The sequence below is a fragment of the Phyllopteryx taeniolatus genome, chromosome 15, assembly GCF_024500385.1.
Source record: "Phyllopteryx taeniolatus isolate TA_2022b chromosome 15, UOR_Ptae_1.2, whole genome shotgun sequence".
In the NCBI taxonomy this organism is placed as follows: Eukaryota; Metazoa; Chordata; class Actinopteri; order Syngnathiformes; family Syngnathidae; genus Phyllopteryx; species Phyllopteryx taeniolatus.
Genome location: NC_084516.1, coordinates 23784495 through 23804508, shown reverse-complemented (window position 1 = coordinate 23804508; position 20014 = coordinate 23784495). Strand labels below are relative to the sequence as shown.

The following is a 20014-nucleotide window of genomic DNA, read 5'->3' as shown; positions in this document are numbered from 1 at the left end:
GCTGTCGCTGTGGTTTCTTACTATTATAATGGATATTTATTGAGAATCAGAGTCAATCAGTCAAACAGAACAAGGTTTCTAGAGAGGAGTGAGAAAAGAAGACAACAAAAGACAAAGCACTAACAGGATACAAGATAACTAAGTCATTATATATCTAGAACAAAGGCACATTAGATATGAGTGTTGTATAGGGCACTAGTGCTACACGCTGTGAGGGAAGGACAGGACAAGATAAGACAGGAGAGGAAGCATGCAGGACAACTGAAGTGTGGTGGGAGTGGCTATGTAAATTATAAACATCTATAGGACCAGAGTGTGAGTGAGGGGATACCCAAGCAATTCGCATATTCATTATTTGTCGCAATGAGTGAGTGGCCCCAAACCCAGCGAAAACGTCCCAGAAGTGTGCACATACAAGTGAATAGACACCGTTTCGGATTCACAATGACTGAGCGAAGTGTCCTATAATTGCTGTTCCTGCACCGCGGAGCCTGAGGACCCCACCCAATCAATCGAAAGGCGGGATCGGGCTGAGGAGTCCACCCGAGAGTAGCCCGTCCCACACCGAGGGACCCAGGATGATCAACCGGCCCCACCAAGGCACCACAACAACCGGCCACTCGGAGGAGGCTGCGGGGACCCAATGCCACCCCCCCCAGAGACCCCTCCACCACCCCCCGCCGCCGCATGCGCCCCGACCACCCCACCTGCAGGAGAGCAAGATGCCCCCCTCAACCCAGAGGACCCACAATACAGCCAGTCCCCGCCCAGCCTGAGGGCGTGACGGTGTCCCTTGTTTGTTGGACAAGAAGGCGGATAGGGGCACCCGACAAGAGAACGATAAGGGGGCAACCCATGGAACACCCACGGAGCATGAGAGGGGAGCCCCCACGCCAAGCATCCCTCGAGCCCGGCCTCAGGAGCACTGCCATGGAGCTATGAAAACCCACCTCACCTCCGTTACTATCACTGCCAGGTCCCCGTCCCAGACCTTAATCAGTGATAAGGGCTGATAATTAGCCAGGAGAGTGGGGTCTTTGCGTGACTATTTAATTGAAGCTTTCTCGGTTTCCCACAGCAGAGATGGGGATATGCTTGGAGAGTTGTTGAATTTCAAAAACTCGTCCCAGTCCTTCCTCACGAAAGAATCAAAGTACGGGTCCTTCAATAGGGACGTGTTAAAGCGCCATGTTGGTGGGGGTCCCAGATTTGACTACATTTTTAGATTGAGATAAATTGTTGCGTGGCCACTGATGATGATTGGATGTATTTTGGAGATGATTCTTCGAGCTGCCGAATTGTTTGAGAGAAAAAACATATTGAGAAAGAGCAGTGAACCAACGAGAAAAATGTGTATTCTCTTTTTGTAGGTTTTTTCAGCCTCCATATGTCAACAAGTCTAAAGTCGTCCATATACTACTCTAACATATTGGCACATTGTGGCTGATTGCTATTTTTGAGATTTGAGCGATTTATAAGTATAAGGGGATTTAGCGGAAGGTTAAAGTCACCTCCCATGATAATTGTAGAATTGGCTGTTATACAAGTGTGAAAAGAGCATGTGAAAAAAGGCTGGATCATCTTTATTAAGAGCGTATACATTGACAATTGTGTAATGTTTGTTAAATATTGTAGCCTGTATAATTATGTATCGGCCTTCTGGATCTGCTACTGTACTATTTATTGTAAAAAGTAGTCTTTTATGAACTAGTATTGAGACTCCTCTTTGTCTTCTGTTATAAAAGGCCGAGATCGCCTGAGTCAAATTAGAGTCAATGAGGCAATTTTCTTCTGACTCAATAAGGTGCGTTTCTTGTAATAGGAGGTCTGTTTTAAATTAAGTGATATAATCCATAATTTTAATTCTCTTTGCCAGCGATCGAATGCAATTGATATTCCATGACACAAAAGTGTGACATATAATGCATGTGTGTATAGTAATTTTAAATAAATTGGGTACTATATATTCTTTGTTGTTGTTTTTTTGACAGTTTTCGGGAATTTTTTTTTGGTATTGACAAAGGTTATTTAAAGAGGGTGATAAAATGCTATATTGCAAAGCCAGGGTACATAGAAGAGTATCAAACAAACACTGAACATAGAAAACAAACAAACAATGATAAATTGCTTAAAGAATTTTTCTCAATCTGGACCTTTTAAAATTTTTGTTGAATACCCCAATGGTAGACATTTCATTTTGATGTTGTATGGCCAAATCGTGGGTTGTGGATTATGTAACATGTAGTGACTCTGACCCAGTTGCCAAACCATCCCCCACCCCCCACCAACAACTTGATAAACTGCATTCTTCCAAGCCGCCCTGCTGTGAGACGGCCACTAAAAGAATGCCTGGCGTAGGTCAAGTGGACCCTAAATTAATTAGCAGGTCTAACTATTGGTTTACAGTCATCAAAGAGTCATTTTCTTCGTTTAACTTGACAGCAGCCAAAAGTTGGGGATATCCTCTCCTCAATAGGAACAATTGCTGGGACACGGGCGCCACCCACTGACGTTTCAGATTTACTGCAAGGTGGACTTCCATTCAGGGTTTTTCTTGAATTGAAAATTAAATGTCTGTTGTGACATTTCACGAACTCTGCAGAAATACTCTCAATGTATGCTTTGATGTCTGTATCAGTGTGTCAACATTACAGGTGCAGCTGCGAGATTTCGAGAACTTGTCTTGATTTGAAGCCCAACAGCATGAAAGTGTTGCACTGAACCATAAGCAGTTGATTTGCAAAGACTAACGTTTAAACAATCATTGTATATGCTTGATCTATGAGTAAGAGTACAAAGTTGGGAGTACTCTATATCAAGATATGATTTTTACACTATTCTTATGGGTAAATTGCAGACTGAATTTCAAGTTGAGGGGTGTGGTCTTCCTCTGTCCTCTGGGACACGCCTCCGGGGTATTTAACCTCTGACTCTCGCATCTTCTGGTGGGCTCTCTGTTTTTCCTCTGGCTTGCTCTGGGTGACCTCGGCACGGCTCCCTTCTGTTGTTCAAACACGCGGCTCGGCAAACTTGAGCCTTAGGGATGGAGAGCCGGCTTCCTAGCCTCTGTGGATCACCGCTGCTAAGCGTCCAGAACAGTTGCTGCTGCAACAGTTGGTACCAGATACGCTCCCAGCCAAACGCGGGTTCTCTGAACATGCTAGCGGATCCCGAAAACCGGCAGGGAGAGAGACGGTCATAGACTACCAACAAAGCGTGACAAACAAAAAAAAATAATTCTTCTTCCGCCTCTTTTGTTTTTGTTTTATTTTTCTACATCGTTTTCACCTTCAACTAAACCTGCTTCGTTTTCCTCATGAAATGTCCGGAGAAAGACCATCCCCACCGACCAACTTATCTACGGTCGTAAGTACAGCACAACAGGTGCCTAATAATTTTGGGGAAATTACTAGCTTCACACAAAATCCCAATTTTGCTCTCTCTCTCTCTCGTTCGGACTGAACACATTAAAGCCTCACGTTTTCAACTTTAGCAACACACAATGTTCTATTTCCCTTTTCGTACGTCTATTTTTCTGTCTTTCACCATTATAAGTGTTATTTTCTTCCTGTAGTTAGACTCTGTGTTTCCCTATGGATCCTTTGTAGATGTCATTAAATATTCTATACAATTTCACTCCTTGTTGTGTTTTGTGTGTGTTTTGAGTTTAATAAGTAAAGCTCTGTCATCTAGAACTCGTATTTCATAGAATGTAGCAAACTTTAAATTATGAGACTGATAAAAAGTTTCTTGTCGCTTTTCCCTAAATTTTATACATATAAAAAGTGATGTGGTACCCTTTATGAGACAAAACTAGTTTGATTCTGACGTTATCGGACTAAACCGGAACAGAACGAAAACTTTCATCTTCAACAAATTTATTTCTTAAATAAATTACGTTTTATCCAAAACCCAATATACGCGACACACACTACAAGGAGTTTTGTCATACCTGATCTGGAAAATCAGCCACGATAGCATATCCGGCCAATAAAGGGATTAAAATCTTGTAGTCTGATCCACGTACAAAGTGTACACACCAGTGTGTGTTGTTTACTTTAAACTAATGCACTCAAATACAGAAATGCTAATGCATATCATGTTAAAACGAATGTGTAAAATTACAGATTGATTAAAAACAAATGAATAGTGCTATACGGACTACACTATAACTGTGCATGAAAAGAAATAATTTAAAACTTAATGACTGGCTGGACACTTACCTGATCAATACTACAGTGCATTTAAATAGAGGTAAACTTCACACAAATACCTCACCATACTTTTGTGCTCTATAATGTGTAAAAAAAAAAAATACATGGAGGGGAAAAGGAAAAATGTGTGCTGGATTTCACATGCCACGAGTATGTTATCCTGTATTTTTTCACACTGCAATATATATATCAGTGTTACAGAAGAAAGAAAGAAAAAAAAACTCAATATAATTTTTTTCCCAATATCGTGCAGCCCTAATCTTAGGCTATAAAACAAATAAAGTATTGTATCAAAGATTTAAATGTGTGTGCACCATGAATTTACAACTGATGAAACCTCAACATGCTTTTGATTAAACCTTGTGGACTATCGAGACCTGGATGACTGGTACTCAATACATGAATACAGCTAACTGTTTTTTGCATTACTACTATAAAGTACATTTACTTAAGTACAGGTACATTTACAATACATTAACAATACTTGCTGTAGGAATAGAAAAACTTACTTCTGATGAGGCACATGCAAACTTCTCAGAGATCATGAAGGGCACTCCATCCATGGCTGAAAGACACAGGTTAATATATAACAGTGCCGTGAAAAAGTATTGGCCCCCTTCTCAAATTCTTATATTTCTGTTTAAGATCATCAAACAAATGCAAATATCAGACAAATATAAACCAAGTAAACTTAAAAAGCTGATTTTAAATGGTTATTTCATATAAATAATGTATTTGGAAAAAAGTTACCTGGCCCTGTGTTAAAAGGTAATGGACCCTAAATCTAATAAATGGTTGGGCCATCCTCAGCAGCAACAACTGAAAGTGTTTTCTATAACTGGCAATGAGTCTTTTACATCTCTGTGGAGATATTTTGGCCCATTCTTCCTTGCAAAATTGTTTGAATTCAGCAAAAACAGATGGTTTGAGCATAAATGGCCTTTTTAGGGTCATGCCACTGCATTTCAATCAGAATCAAGTCTGGACTTTGACTAAGCCACTCCAAAACCTTCATTTTGTCTTTTTAAGCCATTCAGAAGTTGACTTGCTGGTGTGTTTTGGAACATTATCCTGCTGCAGAACATTCTCCTTCACGATTTTCTGTTAAAGAGCCGAATTCATGGTTACATCAAGCACAGAAAGTTGTACTGGTCCTGAAGGAGAAAAGCAGCCAAAGACCATCACACTACCACAACCATGTTTGACTGTTGGTATAGTGTTCTTTTACTGAATGATGTTATGTGTGATAATGTAACGAGACACACACCTTCCAAAAGCTTAACTTTCATCTCGTCAGTCCATATAATATTTGCCTAAAAGTCTTGGGACCCATTCAGATGTTTTTTTTGCAAAAGTAAGACGAGCCTTTATGTTCTTTTTGGTTAGCAGTGGTTTTTGCCTTGGAACTCTGCCATGGATGCCATTTTTGCCGTCTCTTCCTTATTGTTGTGTCATGAACACTGACATTAAATTAGGCAAGGGAGGCCTGCAGTTCTTTAGAAGTTGTCCTGAGTTCCTTTGAGTCCTCCTGGATGAGTCATTGCTGTTCTCTTGGGGTAATCTTTGTAGGCCAGCTCCTGGGAAGGTTCACTGTTCCATGTTTTTTCCATGTGAGGATAATGGCTCTCCCCATGGTTCACTGGAACCCTAAGGCTTTAGAAATGGCTTTTTTTACTTTACTTCTCGACTGTTCCAAAAATTCTTTGGATCGAGTTATTTTGTTGCAGCTTTTTTAGATCTATTGTCCAACTTGATTTTGTCTGGAGAGATCCTTTAAGAGAGATTTCTTGATTGAGGCTTGGGTGGGGTCAGTGAAAATCTACCAAAAATTGTGATTAAACACAATTATTTCATCGGGGGGTAATTACTTTTTCACACAGGGCCAGGTAACTTTGAATAGTTTTTTTCCCTTAATACATGAAATCAACATTTAAACTTCACTTGGTTATATTTGTCTGATATTTACATTTGTTTGATGATCTTAAACAAAGTGGGGAAACTATGCAAAAACAAGAATTTGAGAAGGGGGCCAATACTTTTTCATGGCACTGTATTTAGCTTTTGCAATATCACTATTTTATTTTAAAAATGACAATAGTAAACAGTTTCAGTTACAATTAGCAGGGTCAGTGCCACTATGATGCTGTCGCTCCCAAAGTAAATTCACCAGTGACTAATTTTTTGGAGGAGTTAATCAGGAAAAAAATGACAATCAAATATAATTAGCCCAGTCCAGAAAGACTGGATCAAATTTCCAGTTTAAACTTCGGAGAGATGTTGAATATCAAACCAGAGATTGCGTAGAAGTTGGAGTTTTGGTGCTCATAATCTGGTCGAGTAGTGTTTTTCCCTCTGAAACTGGCAGGAAGGGTCATGGAAAAATGCCTGTGGACAAAAATTGTTTTATTTAGTTTATTTAATTAAACCTTTAAAGGTAAGACAATTGAAAACAGATTCCCAATCCTCAATGCCGTCCTAAAATACAACATGATTATTGAATACAAATAATAAAATGTGTAGTGGCAAAGCTCAATTATGCCTTTTAGATACTGAGGTATTGTTATGCAGCTGTGAGGAAGTACATCAACTATAGTCTAACTTTTTTCCAGTATTTTCATTTCTTAAAATGGAGGACTAAAAAAAGGCGCATATGGGAAACAGCTGCACTATCTGGCACTCTTTATGAAAGCAAGGCAAGTCAAAATCTGACCTGACAGCCATATAGTTGTGCTCACCATTATTGGCACCCATAATGTTTAAGTACTAAATGTGAAACAACATTTTTCTATAGAGAACTTGTACTTGATACAAAAGAGCAAATGATAATATTTTATGGACAGATGAAACGAAAACAGAGCTTTATAGCAATGCACACAAATAGTATGTTTACACACGGCGCAATGAAGCCTTTAAGGAAAAGAAGACCTTGCCAACAGTCAAGCATGGTGGAGGATACATTATGCTGTGGGGCTGCTTTGCTACATCTGGAAGCCTTGACTGTATCACAGTTATCATGAAATAAGAAAATTATCAAGAGATTTTAGAGCGAAATTTCAGTGTAAGAGGCGAAGATCATGGGTCCTCCAGCAAGACAAAGACCCAAAGCACACATTTAAAAGCAATCGGGAATGGTTGAAAAGGGAAAAAAAAAATTACTGTTTTAAAATGGCCATCAATGAGTTCTCATCTCAATCCAATTGAAAATCTTTTGGGGAGCTGAAATCTCCATTTGGGGAAAAGAACCCTGCAAAGGAAGAGTGGGAGAAAATACCACCTGAAAAGTGCAAAAAGCTTATCGATGTATGAAATGTTTGGAGGCTGTCATCGCTGCCAAATGGTGTGCTGCCAAAGGGTGTGCAGCCAAATATTGTGGGGTGCCAATATTGCTCGACATGCTGTTTTCTTTTGTTTTTCCCCCTCTGGAGGTACAATAAGTTTAAAGAAATGATAATAAAAATTATTTCTTTGTTAAATTACGTTGGACCTCCAATTTAAAGATCCTGACGATATAAGTTTGGTACATTTCCATTTATTTCTGAAGACATTATACAGGTTATGCAAAAAATGAAGGGGTGCCCATAATGGTGACCACGACTGTATGTGGCCTGCAAATAATTCTCACTATGCTTTTGCTTTTCCTTTGTCTGGTTAGCCATAAGGTGCTTTTACACACACTGCACTGTGGGAAGAGTCATTATTTGATCCCCTGAAGGAATTGTCAATTTGATCACTTAAAAAAAAAAAAAATAGAATCTTTTTTTGATTGTGGATTGATTATGGTAAAAGACCGAATGAGTCAAAAAGCATACAAAACAAATGTTCACACAAGTTTTCAGTGCCCTGAAAAATGATTTACCCTCTTCCAGATTTTTTTTAAATGTCTTGAATCTTCAAGCCAATTTTAATATCCCATAAAAAAGCAAGTAAATACAAAACACAGTTTATGAAAGATGATTGTATTTATTAAGGGAAAAAAACCAAATCTATCTGGTAATGTGTAATAAAATGTATTTGCCCATGCCCTTGTTAAATAGGGTTAGGGTTAAGTGTAATTAACCAGTTTTTGGAATGTTGGGCAACAAGTCTGATTACCACCAGCTTTTTTGATTCAAGAAATCACTTAAATACTGTAGTACCCTGTCTGAGAAAGTGAAATAGGTCCCAAGATCTAAAAAATAAATGCACCATGCCACGATCCAAAGAAGTTAAAGAACAAATGAGAAAGTGATCAAACCTTGTTTACAAAAGTGTAAAAAGTCAGTTGCAGCCAACGATGGTCAGAGCACTTCTTCACAAATGGAGAAAAATGGGAACAGTGGGTAACCCAGGAGTAGTCAGCCAACTAAAATTACTCCCAGAGTGCAACAACAACCCACCCAGGAGCAGGGGCATCAAACATGGGGGAAAAAAGCTTGAACTGTCCCAGGGCCTTGAGCATTTGCTGACTACTCCCCATTATATCTGGAAGGAAATGATTGTTGCCCAACCACCCGTTGACTAATAATTTCTGGAAGAAATAAGTGTTAGCGTCACGACTCCCGTTGACAAATATTTGTCTTTCTTTCTTTTTTTTGTTTCAATTAAGGTGCTGTATGAGGGCCCATGATATGGTGCTACAACCCGGCCCAGGTGGTCGCAAAAAAGAAAGTTCTAAATGGTCTCAGTTGAGGTCAATGTTAATGACTCAACCGTAAGAAAAATACAGGGAAAAAATGGCATCCGTGGAAGCGTTCCGAGGTGAAAACCACTGCTGAACAAAAAGAACACAAATGCCTGTCTCACATTCTCCCAAAAACATCAAGGCTTTTGGGGAAAAAAATGAAAAGACAAAAGTCAATCTTTTGGAAGATGTGCATCTGACAAAAAAATAACACAGCCTTTGATTTAAAAAAAAAACAACAACAACATGCCAACAGTCCCAAATGGTGGAGGGAGTGTGATTGTCTGAGACTGCGTTGCCTGTCGACCAGAAAATCCTGTAGGCGAACATCAGCCATCAGTTCTTCCTCTCATGCTCATGCACTGAACCCAAAAACATACCAGCAAGGCCACCTCAAAAACAGCAAAATTAAGGTTTTGAAGTTGGCAAGTCAAAGTCCGGACTTTAATCCAATTGAAATGCTGTTCATGCTTGAAAACCCTCCAATAAACAGTAACTGAGTTGAAACTATTCTGCGAATAAGAGTGAGCCAAAATTATTGCAAACAATTGATTTCAGTTATTGCTGCAAAGTGTTGGACTTTTTCACAGTGTCATATAGGTTGGATTTTTTTGGGGGAAGGGGGGGGTTGTGGGGACAAGCAAGTGCAAACTGAAGGCCGGTCCCAAGCCCGGATAAGTGCAGAGGGTTGCGTCAGGATAGGCATCGGTTTAAAAGTTTGTGAAATAAAAATGAGCGTTCATCAAAAAGATTCCATACCGGATTGGTCGTGGCCCGGGTTAACGTTTGCCACCGGTGCCGTTGACCAATAGGGCGCCGTTGGTAATTCAGCTACTGTGGGTCAAAGACGAAGGAGAGGTAGAAAGCGGGTTCTCAGGCAGAAAGAGAAGAGGAAAGCACAGAGCCTAGAACTGAATGTGGGGACTTTGAATCTTGGGGCTATGACAGGAAAAGCTCAGGAGATGGTTGACATGATGATTAGGAGGAGAAAGGTTGATATAGTGTGTGTCCAGGACCGCAGGTGGAAAGGCAGTAAAGCTAGAAGTTTAGGGGCAGGGTTCAAATAATTTTATCATGGCGTAGATGGGAAGACAAATGGACTTGGGGTTATTTTAAAGGAAGGGTTAGCTGTTTTGGAGGTGCAAAGAGTATCAGATCAAGTGATGAGGCTTAAACATGAAATTGAGGGTGTTATGTATAATGTGATTAGTGGCTATGCACCACAGGTAGGATGTGACCGAGAGGTGAAAGAAAAACATGATGGCAATTTTTGCGTTTGTTGTCACATTTCTGTGGGACCAATTATACATTACTTGTGCACTCACTGTAGTAGTCTCGCCACGCTGCACTATTTGCATATCTGTTGTTGACCAATACTGGCCACTCATGCCAGAGTAGCATCTGCTCCATTTGCACACTGATTGAGGAGTATCTGCAACATTTGCACAATCAACATTGTCCCAGATTATCGCACTACTCGCTTGAAGTCTCGGCGCCCTATGCACAATGGTCATTGCACCGGGCTATTGCAATATCAGTCTTTCAAACTGCTCTTAGTGCTAGAGGACTCTGCATCTTTTTGCACAATTGTCAAAAAAAAAAAAAGTACCGGCATTACCAGATAACTAGCAACCCTTTATTGCTCAGTGACTGTTTTCCTCAATGTCTTTATGTCTCAAAAGTGTTCTCTGTAATTTGACTGTCTGTTGTCGTACTAGAGCGGCTCCAACTACCGGAGACAAATTCCTTGTGTGTTTTTTGGACATACTTGGCAAATAAAGATGATTCTGATTCTGAACTTTGCCTTTCATCCTAGCAGAGACTCTTCTGTCACATAACACACCTGACATCTTCCTCCACCCGTTCCACCTGCTTGGACTCGTTTCTTCACTTCCTGACCACACTCGCCATTGCTCTGGACGGTTGACCCCAAGTATTTAAAGTCCTCCACCCTTGCTATCTCTTCTCCCCTGTATCCTCACTCTTCCCCCACACTATAGGACTATTGGCCACATTCCTCATGAATCAGAAAAGTCTTGGGAGAAAGTGCTGTGGTCAAATCACAACAAAGTAGATTTTTCTTGGCATCAACTCGACCCGCCTTGTTTCGAGGATGAAGAAAAACATCTGTAAACCTAAAATGTGAGCCTTTCGACATATTTGTGGATTGAAATGTGCATTTGCAAATGCTTTTGCAACAATAATGGCCCCACAGAGTTAGCTTTAAATTCCACATAGTACACATATACATTGACTGATTCAAACGTTCCAACTTAAAACTGTTGAGTTCATTCCTCTGCCCAATTTGAACAGGTAGTACCCCAGGAAATGAATCAGAAGTGTCCCAAATTGAACAGGAAGTTCCCCAAAATGAAAAGGAGGTGCCCCCAAAATGAATAGGAAGTGACCCAAAATGTCATTATGAAGCTTTCACAAATGCGGCTTTCGAACTTAAAAGATTAATACAGGATTCCAGCACCTGGTGGCTGGGCCTGCTCCCACGGGGCCCAGCCAGGCACAGCCTGAAGCGGCAACATGGGTCCCTCTTCTCATGAGCTCACCAGTTTGGTCCACATTGCCGGCAGTAATTCGGATTCATTTTCAGTGAGGGTTGTACTCCACCAAGGCTGCACCTTTTTCATCGATTTTGTATATAACCTTTATTGACAAAACTGAATTGAGGGGTTCCAGTTTGGTGACATCAGTATTACTTTTTTGCTTTTTGCAGATGATGTGGTTCTGTTGGCTTCATCAAGCTGCAATCTTTAACTCACACTGGAGCGGTTTGCAGCCAAGTGCAAAGCGGTTAGGATGACCCACGTCCTCTTTAATACCTGTAACGAATGTTTCAAATGTTATGTGATTGTTGAGACCACTACTATTTTCAATGTGGCATTTGTGTGGTGTGGAGTGAAACTTTTCATCTGGTTTAGTTGTCAACAGATTCAACATCAGACATTCAAGTTTGCAAAAATACAGTCACTAGTGGCGTTCATTTAAAATTCTTAAAATATTAACTCCCAGCCAAGTCCGGTACAGACTGTGTTTCATGAACCCGCGTCTTTAGTGCCGTTCCGTCGCCTTTGGGTGTCGCTGTTGCCCTGTTCAAACTCCCAGCTTTACTGGCCAAGTGGCGCGGTACCCAGCAGGGTGGAGACGCCTTTGTTGGTGAAATCCTCCGGGCTGTCTGGTGGTGGTAGTTAATTAATTTAGTGTTCTAGTGCGAACTCGGTATCTTTGGTCTCCGCTTTGACGCTGTAGGCTGGTCCCAAGCCCAGATAAATGCAGAGGGTTGCGTAAGGACGGGCATCCAGCTTAAAACTTTGCCAAACAAATATGAGCGTTCATCCAAAGAATTCCATACCGAGCTACCCTGTTTGGGGGCCTGAGTTCACCCCAAGGGGAACGTAATCGGGCACAACGCGTCCGTTCTGAACATCTTGCGAGCCAAGACACCCAGGCTCCTGCCGTCCTCCCTGGGAACTTTTTGTGTTCCTTTTTTTTCTTCTCCCTTTCCTGCCAAATCCACCTGTTGCCGGTGCGGACCGGGCCGGCCGAACACTCGGAAGCTTGACCCCCCTCTGCCTCAAACGTGTTCAAGACACGTAAGTCCAACATTGCTGTCTACTAAAAGTACAGATTAGTGCATATTTAGGTTTAAATTAACGAGTACAGGAATCCGCAGCTATATGCATTCACTACACGCTCTTTCTACGAATCTCACATCACAAGTCAGGTTCCTTTGCCAATGTTCGTCTATACTTTGTTTGTTTGCGTTTTTCTGTGTTGTTTCCCTGTAGAATCCCCATGTTAGATCATTACATTTTTCATAAAATTCACTACCTGCATTGTTGTGTGTGTTTGGGTTTGAGGAAAGAAACCTCTGGACATCTAGAACTGATCAAAGTTTCATAAAGTGTAGAAACCTTCAGATTACGAGACTGATAAAAAGGTTTCTCGTCGCTTTTCTAAATTTTACCCACACAAAAAGCGACGTGGTGGCCCTCTTATAGGTAAAATAGCTTGATTTATAACGCTGTAATTTAAAATTACGATAAACCGTAAGTGCGTCACTTAATTACATTTTTATTTAACCCATATACGCTACATATTGGTGCAACCCGCGTGAGGAGATACCAAGTTTTTTCCAACCCAAACACACAAAAACTCACTATTTTGCAACAAACCGAGACGGCAGCCGCCATCTTGGCAGGGTCATGTTTAGGCACGTTTTGTCTATCTAGGTTGTCTGTGTGTGAGCACATTCCGTTACCATAGCGACCAAGTTCCAAGCACTTGTTAATGAGAAAAACAAAAGGTTAGCCCTCGTGAGACTAGAGTTGTTGCATTGCAAATGTTATTTGGATATCCGTGTTTTTGTGCGCTGGATGCTTTGAACTGTGAGAAAATTCCCTTTGGAAAGTTCTGCTTGAAAAGGCCTTTGAGAACCGCAAATGGGTCACGAATTCTGAACGTTTGAATAGGTCTCATCTGCTCCCGTTATAGCGTCTGGAGTATCTAACCAGACTAGCTATATGGCCGTTGTGGTTATGGGAATTTCATTTTGAGCATCGCTGTGTTAATAGTCGATTTGGGAAGTCACTGGCCGCCACTAGGAGGCGTCATTATACCGAGAATCCCTGTTGTATGGTAAGTAAGCTCCGAGCTAAGAGTTTAGCTTTCCGTCTTTGAAAGAAAAAAAAAACACCCATGACAGGTGCCATTTTCGCTTTGTGTTAAAAAACCACAAGCCTCTCATTGAACGCCATTTGGTCATTTATAGACTTAAGGCTTCGCAATTCGTCTTCTTTTGGGGAGACGTGATGTCACCGTGACGTTGCCACCTCGGTTTCCTCCTTCATGGCATGATCCGTAGCATAAGCTCTGGGTTGTCCTCGAGTGCCCCCTCGTGGACGTTCATTCCATCACGCAACCTCCGGCTGTCTGACTGGAAGCTGTCGCAGACTAGCCGCTGCTCAGCCGCCAGTCAGCTGTTACCGAATGTGTGCTAAGGTGTTTATCTTGGGTCGTTGCTTTTGAGACAATAAACGTGGGCTTTCATAATAAGCATCGCGGTGTGCTTTTTCTGCTGGTAAGCTTCCGGTGTGCACTGCTCCGCTGTGAGCACCGCGCGACCTGGCGTCACCTGTTGCCTAGGAAACCGAACACCCCAGAGAGCTTGCCTCAATCCACGATAGTTAGAAAGAGTGTTTTTAAGTTAAAAGCCTCCGTTTTCGCTTGTTTTCGAAACGCTGACACCACAATCGTGCTTTAAAGCTTTATGGCTGGTATTTTTAACCAATTTTGGGATTTACAACGTGAGACTCTAACGAGTTTCACCACTGGAAGGCGCTGCATTGCTATACAGCAACACCGCCACCTTCCGCCAGCAAACGTGCACAACACCTTCCAACGAGTTAAACTGACAACCGCTTTTGCTTAACTAAATTATGATAACAAAACTTTATTTATCCAATCTAAATAAATTAATTGGCTAAATTAGTTTCAAATTTAGTCAACAAGCTGATTCGTTTCACTCCATCAAGCGCCCTTCGCAACTATTCTAAATCACCAATTAAATTTCCAACCCTCACGCAGCAATTTAATTCGATCAAATAAATTTTGTGCGCATAGCGTGACACCGTCAAAACCTTTGTGCTACTCAATCACTGCTTCTACGCACATTCTTAAACACCTTTAAAGTACTTGATAAACCCTCACACCATAATATGCAAACACAATTTAAGTGTTTAACACATAATTACATCGCCTATATTTTGCCTCTATTCCAAACTAGACACACTGCTCAAACGAGCCTACATTACAAACAATTTAGGTGCGTACCTCGTACAGCGACCGTACGCGCAACGCAATCATGGCGGAACTTTCAGAAAGTCCCAGTCAATTTGACAATCTTGACACACTGGAAGAGCTCGTCAGCAATTTTACACGGGACCTTGTCCCGGGCTATGCGGAGTCTGTCAAAAATGCTGGCCTTGAAGTACTCAATGATAACATCACACAACTTATGAGTGACGCCGAGCACAAAACCTCAAGAGATAAAAATCTCGCACGAACGCTTGGCTGCATGGTGCTGAACTTGGTGGCCCAACTCAAATGGAGCAACTGCGAGGATGCTCTGGTGAAACGCAGACTGGAAGCTGAACAGCATAAACAAGTCCAGTTAACTGCACAATTACAAGACACCACCGCGCGCTTAAACTTGGCTGAAGCCCGCCTCCTTGACGTTGAATTGCAATACAACGATGCGGAGGCTCGTATAGCCGACCTCACTGCTGCAGCCGAGGCTGCGAGCAACTATTCTGCTGTGCGAAGCTTCCGGTGACATCTAGCGGCTCACCGAACGCACCGAAACACTCAAAACAAAACGCTCCAAAGAGATGGAACAGCCCTACGGGCTCAGGACACAGATGGCAATCCTAGAGACGGAGCTGTCCCGCCTCCAGTAACAGCTCCGGGACAAGAAGATGAGTTAGCCCACGTCAGACGTGAGCTACAATTAGCTCAACAGCTGTCCGCCAACTCTCTGACTCATCCCAGTGCTCCGGTCCCTGCTACAGACAGCCTGGGGGCCTCCCTCACCAAAAGTGTCCCAGAGCCCTACAAAACATCTCCAACCTCTTGGCCGGAACCCACCTTCAGGGGGCGCCGTGCGGCTTCCTCATGGGTGGCGGCCCCACCAGTCGCAGCTCACCTTTTTGGCTCACCCCCGACTCTCCCTCCACCCAGCACTGCTGCAGGGATGACTATAAAAGACTTAGACAAAGTTGCGCGCAACATTCCGAGGTTTGAACCGAAGCCAAACGGGTCACACGACATAGAGACCTTCGAATTTTACCTAAAGCGATTCCCTTCTGCGACTACGGACGACAGACCGTACCTTATCTAAGTTACATCTAGCTGAGAAGTCAGTAGCTTAATTGAACGACAACCGGCTCATGTGCTGGCCGATTACCCGGCCCTCTGCCAAGCATTGTCTCAAGAATTTGATGACCCAGAGGCCGCAACCGGGTTATCTGCAGCCCTCACAGTTAAACAGGGGAGACTTGAGACATCCTAAGCTTATTACTGCCGGCCGCGTAAGGTGTACTTTGTAAATTTAAATGAGCCCAATATGGAAAAGGACAAAAATTTCAAAACACTTTGTCGAAATCCTTCATCCTCACACCAGCCACCAGCTGGGCGTAGCAGCGTGCACACTGCCCAGTGCCCAACTGCGTGAACTGGCCGCCAAAGGTTTAGCTAAACAAAAACACCGTCCCTCTAAAGCACAAGACTCAGACTCTCTCAAGACTCTGTTAAACCCGACAATCAAAAGAAGTCGTTTAACCCATACAACCAATCTCGGCCCTCATACAACAATGGTCCTGGTAACCAACAACACCAATCCAATGATAAATCAAAATCATGGTATGACCGCAGCTCTAATTCGCACCAAACTTACATGTTGAAACAGGGTGCCCGTAACGACCAGCCTAAATCTGACTCGTCCAACCGAGATCCTAAAACGACGAGTGACAACCGGGAAAAGGGCTCCCAAACTAACAGCTCCCAAAGAGAATTTAGTGCCGTGGCCGAAGAATTACAAAGACAAAAAGCGGGACCCATCATTATGACTAGGCCTGACTTGAGTCGAACAGGGCCACAGAGGACACGATAGGTCAGACAGGTAACCTCCGTTGTTCCCCTAATGACCTGCCAAGTGCCCCTGTAACCCCAGTCGACTCCACGACCACCTAACCTCGCCATAACCTTAGCAGACCACTTTGTGACAACCAATCCCTAAACCCCTCTCTTGCCGTCCTAAATGTCCGACGACTCAGACTAGGCCCCTGAGTCGCGTGACATCACGCTACTAAATAACGTTCTGCCATTCCGACAGCTTTTGGGTGAACTAACCGCTAAAGGTACTTTCCGAAAGTTCTATTTGACTGTTACACTTGAGCAAGAACTTGTCCGAGAAGCTCTGATTGACCCCGCAGCAGACATCACTGTTATGTCCCACGCCGTGTTCAATCAACTTCTGACATTGCTACAAGCCAGTGGCCAAGACTGTAACGTAACTTCACATACAGACGCTAAGTGAATGACCAGCCATAATCATCAGAAGCAAGACACAGACATTTGCTTTGGCATGGTGACGCTACGTGAATTACCAGCACCCAGAGCTTCAAATTTGTTTGGCAAAGTTTTAAGCTGGATGCCCTTCCTTACGCAACCCTCTGCATTTATCTGGGCTTGGGACCAGCCTACAGCGTCAAAGCGGAGACCAAAGATACAGAGTTCGCACTAGAATGCTAAATTAATTTAGTACCACCACCAGCCAGCCCGGAGGATTTCACCAACAAAGGCGTCTCCACCCTGCTGAGTACCGTGCCACTTGGCCAGTAAAGCTGGGAGTTTGAAAAGCGCAACAGCGACACCCACAGGCGACAGAACGGCACTACAGACGTGGGTTCATGAAACACAGCCTCCAGACTTGGCTGGGAGCTAATATTTTAATAACTCTAGATTAACGCCAGTAGTGACTGTATTTCTGCAAACTTGAATGTCTGATGTTGAATCTGTTGACAACTGAACCAGATTAAATGTTTCATTCCACACCACACAAATGCCACATTGAAAATAGTAGTGGTCTCAACAATCACATAACATTTGAAACATTCGTTACAGGTATTAAAGAGGATGGGCGTGGGACAATGCAAAGCGGGAAAATGGTCTCGTTATCTTAAATATTTTATTCCACTGGTTTTAAACGACGAAATAATCCCAAATTGGGAATTTAACACTCAGAGGCGGTCCAGCTCCCCCTTTGGTCCTGAAGGTGGTGGGAGAGGAAGGAGGGGGGGTAAACCACTACCTTTTGGCTCGCTTCGGCCATAAAAAGGCTGGAGCTATGCTCTCTGAGGCAGCTCTTGTCTCACCCGACCAACTTGCCGACGACTGGCCCAGGCAGGATGCCCACCTCACCACAAGGTGACGAGGACACATCGGACCATCCCCGGCTGCAGAGCATCCTGCAAGCGCTCCGAGCTACCCTGTTTGGGGGCCTGAGCTTACCCCGAGGGAACGAAAGCGGGCACAACGCACCCGTTCCGAACGTCTTACAAACCAAGACACCCGGGCTCCTGCCTGGGAACCTTTTGGGCTCCTTTTTCTTCTTTCCTCACAAATCCACCTGTTCCCGGTGGGGACCGGGCCGGCCGAAAACTCGGAAGCTTGACCCGCCTCCCTCAAACGTGTTCAAGACACGTAAATCCAACATTGCGGTCTACTAAAAGTACTGATTAGTGCATATTTGGGTTTAAACTAACGAGAACAGGAATCCCCTATATGCATTCACTGCATGCTCATTCTATCAATCTCACATCATAAATCAGTTTCCTTTGCCAATGTTCGTCCGTACTTTGTTTGTGTTTTTCTGTGTTCTTTCCCTGTAGATTCCCCATGTTAGATCATTAAATTTTCCATAAAATTCACTACCTGCATTGTTGTGTGTGTTTGGATTCGAGGAAAGAAACCTCTGGACGTCTGGAACTATTATCAAAGTTTCATAAAGTGTAGCTTTAGATTACGAGACTGATAAAAAGGTTTCTCGTCGCTTTTCCTAAATTTTTATCCACATAATAAGTGACGTGGTGCCCCTTATAGATAAAATAGCTTGATTTATAACGCTGTAATTTAAAATTACGATAAACCGGAATCGACACAGGTGTCGCTTCCAGGTCATTCTTTTCTCCTAAATTAATTACATTTTCATTTAACCCATATATGCTACAAAGCGGACGAAATGAGTTTCCTCTGCAGGGTGTCCAGGGTGCTTCTCACTCTATCTCTAAGGGAGAGCCCTTAGAGATAGAGTGAGAAGCTTGGTCATCCGGGAGGTGCTCAGAGTAGACCTCCTGCTGCTCCGCATCGAGAGGAGCCAGATGAGATGGCTTACACGTGCCGTACACGGTAACGTTAGTGAGTTGGGGGCATTTTTTTGGGCAGAGAGTACAGTGAGTACATTGAGATCTTGCTAGCAGTTTGAAAACTTGACCTATACTTTTTTTGGAATAGTTTAAGGTCTACCTCATTTTTGATGAACACATGGGCCAACCTACTACGCTACTTTATTTTAACGTTGATGGCATTTTTTGAGGTGGAACTGTAAAAGGTTTTAGAGCCACTGCTCTATATGCTTTTGAAGAAGAAGAAGAATCACCTTTTATTGTCATGAACATGCATTAAAAGGTGATTTTGACCCATTTCCATAGTCAAAACCAGGTACTATTGGGTAATATATGTAGTAGCTGGGGATCCAAGCAAGCAGACCAACAAGATTTGAGGATACAATGCTAGAAGATGACAAAAATACTTTTTTTTATTAAAAACAGCTTGAGCGTCACCATACCCTGTCTGGATCAGCTTTGGATGCTGCTTTACAATCTCGTCTACACTTTTGTACACAAGTTAATTTTCTTTCAAATTGGAAAATGTTCATATTTCAGAGCAGACTAGAGTCCAAAATTGTCTCTAGAAAGTGGCAGATTATGTCGGATAACAATGCGGTGGTTAGGGCGTGCAACTCCATCCATCCATCCATTTTCTACCGCTTATCAGAGGTCGGGTCGAGAGGGCAGTAGCTTTAGCAGGGACGCCCAGACTTCCCTCTCCCCACCCACTTCATCCAGCTCTTCCGGGGGATCCCGAGGCGTGCCCAGGCCAGCCGAAGGATGTATTCTCTCCAACGTGTCCTGGGTCATCCCCGGGGTCTCCTCCCGCTGGGACATGCCCGGAACACTTCACCGGGAGGCATCCGAATCAGATGCCCCAGCCACCTCATCTGGCTCCTCTCGATGTGGAGGAGCAGCGGCTCTACTCTGAGATCCTCCCGGATACCAGAGATTCTCATCCTATCTCTAAGGGAGAGCCCGGCCGAACACCCTGCGGAGGAAACTCATTTCGGCCGCTTGTATCCGGGATCTTGTTCTTTCGGTCATGACCCACAGCTCGTGACCATAGGTGAGGGTAGGAACGTAAATCGACCGGAAAATCGAGAGCTTCGCCTTTCAGCTTAGCTTCTTCTTTACCACAACGGAGCGATACAAATTCCGCATCACTGCAGACGCTGCAC

General features: G+C 43.1%; 1 protein-coding gene across 7 annotated transcripts in view; it reads right to left on the bottom strand.

Annotated features, from left to right (window-relative positions):
- The window catches only part of mvb12ba (multivesicular body subunit 12Ba), a 92555-nt gene that overhangs the window by 7170 nt on the left and 65371 nt on the right, over window positions 1-20014 (bottom strand). For all 7 annotated transcript variants that reach the window (XR_009784543.1, XR_009784542.1, XM_061747538.1 and 4 more), the window contains 2 exons: window positions 6505-6599; window positions 4724-4779 (listed from right to left, as the gene is read on the bottom strand). Coding sequence is in view for 5 of the 7 variants with exons in the window: in XM_061747538.1 (XP_061603522.1) it covers window positions 4724-4779; window positions 6505-6599 (151 nt within the window). In the remaining 2 variants the exon portion in view is untranslated. The remainder of the gene's footprint in view (window positions 1-4723; window positions 4780-6504; window positions 6600-20014) is intronic.